The 4,809-nt window shown below is 39.4% G+C and overlaps 1 protein-coding gene across 2 annotated transcripts in view; it reads right to left on the bottom strand.

Moving 5' to 3' along the window:
- BRCA2 (BRCA2, DNA repair associated) overlaps positions 1-4,809 on the bottom strand; it is an 86,393-nt gene that overhangs the window by 14,592 nt on the left and 66,992 nt on the right. For both annotated transcript variants that reach the window (XM_019524518.1, XM_019524519.1), the window contains exons 16-19: positions 4,304-4,491; positions 1,902-2,072; positions 1,242-1,596; positions 484-639 (exon numbers count right to left, since the gene is read on the bottom strand). In XM_019524518.1, coding sequence (XP_019380063.1) covers positions 484-639; positions 1,242-1,596; positions 1,902-2,072; positions 4,304-4,491 — 870 coding nt within the window. The remainder of the gene's footprint in view (positions 1-483; positions 640-1,241; positions 1,597-1,901; positions 2,073-4,303; positions 4,492-4,809) is intronic.

Below are 4,809 nucleotides of genomic sequence, written 5' to 3'. Positions count from 1 at the left end.
ATGCAAGCTGTAAGTTTTTTTTTTTTTTTTTTTTAAATCTTTTAGTTATCTTACTCTTTAATATGAAAAGAGTAAAGCTGCCAAAGGAAATGGTTAAGAGCAACATAAACGGCCTCTGGAACTGTTGCCATTGAGTATTGGTGGCAGCAAACTGGAGAAGGGGGCATGGCCAGCACAGGCTATACTGCAACACTGCAGCCAAGGGGAGAACAGTTCACATACTGTGGAATTATGGAAGATGTTGGACCGCAGAAAAATGATCAAAAATGTTTAAAAACTGCACCTGAATTTACTCCGTTGTTTTACAGAACAATAGAAGCTTGTCTACATCTATCCCAACCATGAAGGTGCTCCAGGATAAAAAAAAACATCACCCACAAAAAAACCGTCATCTTATTAAATCTCATACATTCTGTTTGAGAAATGGACCAAACCGAACAGCAAGAAATAATTAGGCATCTTCACAAACTGTTCTTACTGTACCTGAAGAGGGTAAGCTCTTTGAATAACTATATCAATGCATCCAACAGTACCGCCATCACTGAAAAGTGATGACAGAGACAAAGGAAAAGGTCTGGGATCTTGATGAAATCCTAATTTTGCGTACCATCGAGCACGTCGAGTACTGTTAGCTGAAATCTGAATAAATTAAATGTTTTTAAGTAAAAATGTTACATACAAGACAGAAGGATTATGTTTTTTTAATTAAAAGGGGAGACCATATTTGGATTCTCCACCTGAAAAGCTTTTATTCTTTAACTGAACATACTCACATTTATTTTTGTTGTGCATTACATTTTAATTGAAATAGCCCAACAAATGAGACCTAAAACTTTATCACTTTATACCAGAAGGGAAACATCTTCAAAATTAAAATAACTTTCACAACAGTCTCAGACACCAGAAACAAACCTCATGCCCCAAATCTTCCTTCCTATTTAAAATCCTCTCTTAGAACTTTTATTGATTCTCTTTCAAGGCCCTATATTCTTGAGCAATTTATTAAACACTGAATTAAAAAAAAAAGATTGAAAGAACTAAAACTAACATAGCGTGTTCAACAAAGCAGCAATGCAATTTTACTTTGGATTTACTCTGAAATATTACAATGTCAGCTATCTTGTGCATGTCAAGTTTTACTCAATCTGGACTTCAAGTTTTGTGGAACAGTGAAGGTACCTTATCTCCACCTTATCTAAACACATCCCCACCCCTCAAACTGAACAAATACTTCATTTTACCTTTAACATGAGGGTATCTGGTGCTTCCAGAGGTGTGCATGCATTTTGAGAACCCACAAGTTCTGCTCCATGTACTATGATCTTCTGACCAACAGTCAGCCTTCTTCTTTGTAAGAGCATTTTGAGAGGAAGATCTAAGACAGCTTTAATGCTATACCAGCTATCTGTAACTTCAATTATCGCTGCATCTTTGTTGTTTTTGAACCTGCTTTTAGTAGCAGGGTTCTCAGATGTATTTGGGCTTAATGATATTACTTTAGAAATACAAAGTACAAGTGTCCTAGCAGCAGTATCATCTCTCTCCATTATCTTTTTTATAGCAGATCTCTTACTTTTATCAACTTCTAAATCATACCTACAAAACAAAACAAAAACCTCAGAGACACAAATACAGTCTACAAAGATATTTTCCCAGCCCTACTGAGAAATAATTAACAAACTTATCTCCTCAATCTTTATTTAGGTTGGAAGCAGAACTTTATATATACGCTTGCAAATAATTTTGATATTTCAAGTCTCAAAAAGTTGATGTTCAATACCCTAAGCATTCTAATGGATTAATATACATACAATTAAGGTGAGACAAACTCACAAAACGTAAACCAGTAAGTGCATACAATCAGAAACTAAACCTTAAATGAACTGCTGTAAAACACTCACCTGTATTTTAATTGCAACAGCACCCTTTCTGGTGTCAAGCACCTACTAGCAAATTCCTGTGGAAAAGAGACTTCCATGGCTGCCAATTTCCATACAATCCACCTATAATGGTTGTAGACCCAGGCATCAGTAATTAACTTTGGATCCACACCAGGTGTATCACAGAGTGCCCTGCATACAAATTTTTATAATATTAAACTGTAATCCATTTTCATGAATTCTTTATCTGTTGTATTAATTCTTTAGAAAGACTTATAAAGGAATACTTTTGCGGTACATTTATTACAAAATAATTACAGGTTTCCCTCAATTTATGCGGGTTCTTTATATGCAAATTCACTCTTATGCAATGAGCATATTTGGACCCGTAATTCATTATATGCGAGGTAAAGTCGCTCTTATGCCATCAGCATGGATGCCCACCCCCACCCAAGCAAGTAAGTCTGTTGGGGGTGGGAAAAAGTGGCTCCACTCACCCCAGCCCTGGCTGCAGAGGCCCTGGAAGTGGCCAGCACCAGCTGCCTGCTCCTGTTCCCCCCATGCCTGGGCCCACCCCAGCTCCTGGGCCGTGCTGTGGTGCAGGAAGCTGGTGTCAGCTGCTCCCAGGGCCGCTCCAGCATGGGCTGGGGTGAGTGCAGACAAGCGGAGCCCCAGGCAGCGTGGGGCACAGCACTCACCCCAGCCCCAGCTGCAGCAGTCCCAGGAGCAGCTGACACCAGCTGTATGGCACCAGGGCATAGTGCAGTCCAGAAGCAGAGGCGACTGGGGACAAGCAGAGCACACTCCAGCTCAGCGGCTGCAGGCAGCTGGTGCCAGCCGCTCCTGGGGCCACTGCAGCTGGGCTGGGGTGAGTGCTGCTCTGTTCCCTTCGCTTTGCTGCCTTGTGCACCCCTGGGAGCGGCACCCCTCTCCCCGCTCCTTCCCTAGTCCCAGCCTCAGCTCCCTCCCTCACTGCCACAGGAACCTATCCCTAATCTGCTACACTGTAAGATGGGTTCAGTTTATGCACTCTTCTCCAGGAACACATGTACAGCATAAATCAAGGGAAACCTGAACTAGTAAAACATTTTAACTTATTTTAGAAATTAGAAACAGGCACTGAAATAAGAAATAGCATGAAGTGAAATATTAAAAAAAGGAGAGTCAAAACTGTTAGCTTCACATACATTTTTCTGTGTTGCAGCTAACTGGTAGACATCACTGGTAGCCAGGCAAAATATCTATCTACAGAAGCACACCATGGAGTTTGAAGCACAGGACTGGAAGGGGCCTCCTAAGACATTAAAGTCCTACTCCTGCACTGGTAGATAACCATTTGCACAGAGAGCCCACAAGATTCTCTACTCTGACAACAGCCACAAAGTACCCTATGAAAAAGCTCTACAATGTGCCAAATGTGAAAAGCACAAGAGAAAAGGGAATGCTGCCAATGCCTCACAAACACCAATGGCAGGGAATTTGTTATACGTGTATATTCTCAGATTATTCTAGGAGGACAACTGTAACCCCATGCTACAAAAAGAAGTTAGAAATGTCCATAGTTCTTACCAACCTGATTTGGGAGAAAAAAATCCTTCCTGACCCAATACCTAATAATCAGTTGGACTCTAAGAACATGGGCAAGACCCTCCATTCAAGCACCCAAAAGGCTTCACTTGGCCTGCAAAAAGGGCATGGCAAAAAGTAGGGCAGGGTTGTGTTTGTGTTATTTTTTTTTCTTACTACATATTCAAAAAAGGTCCTGAAAGTATTTTCTTTCTCCACCCAAAGGGGAAAAAAAGTTGGATTTTTTTCCTATACTGTTCTGTATTTTTAGAAATGTCAACATGCCTTCTTTTTTGTTGGAGGGTTTCTTGAATTACCCTGAGGTATTAGTCACGGTCTTTATATCCTTAATCTTTACAGCAGGAGTATTACAAAATCTTCTAGAACTTCCTTATACTTTCCAAAAAGAAGTCACAAAGTTTATGACCAACTGAGCCAATTCAAGTCTTACCAGATTTATATGGAGCTAATATTTCACTCTACAAATGCAAAGTATGTGTACTAAGGAAAAGTCAGAGCAACATTGAAACTGAAAAAATTAGCATCTCTCACCCAACTGTATCCTGCCAAAAAACCCCCAAACCCACACACAAACCTTCCCATATTAAAGTCATTAGACGTGTTAATGTTATGTTGAATAAAACAACAAAGGTTCTAACCAATCAGTAAACAGCAGCACATTTTGAATTATGTACATTGAGAAAAGTGGACTAAAATGTACATTGCCACAAAGCATTGCAAGAAAGCTGCACCCATCTAATAAAATCCTATAGTGAATTTTGTTTATCACAGGATAAAAGAATGTGCATGCTAATAAAATGGTAATTTTTTCCATTTGAGATGGTATTAAAAAGTACCTATAAAACTCATTTTTTCCTGCCCTTCCCTCATCAGTAGGTATAAGCCAACCTCCATCAGCAAGTTGTACTCCATGTCCAGACAGAAAATATTCTTCACTGAAAAAATCCTGAATGAGAAACTCAAAAGACTCTGCATTGATGCTGTTAACTTGAATGCAGTGCTTTGAAACCCCATACATGTACAGCTGCAAAAAATAAGGCAAGAGACAAATAATAAGTAGCATTATCCAAGGTCCAAGAATTCCAACAAATAAAAAAATCGCATGATTTCAGTAAACCATCTAAGAAATCATAGAAAATAAAGCGGAAGAGACATTGAGGGGTCAACTTTCTGTATCCCCCTGTCAAAACAGGATCAGCTTATACCTAACACCTTCCCCAACTATGTTTATTTCTCATCAAACAGTAAAATCTTATTACCTAGAGTCAAAGGAAAAAGGAGATTTCAGAGATAGCAATTTTAAGTTGAAGCTAGACAAATTTATATTCAATGTAAGGGATAC

Source organism: Gavialis gangeticus, unplaced genomic scaffold, assembly GCF_001723915.1.
Source record: "Gavialis gangeticus isolate Ggan-Ray unplaced genomic scaffold, GavGan_comp1, whole genome shotgun sequence".
In the NCBI taxonomy this organism is placed as follows: Eukaryota; Metazoa; Chordata; order Crocodylia; family Gavialidae; genus Gavialis; species Gavialis gangeticus.
This window is presented reverse-complemented; position numbering and strand designations above follow the sequence as displayed.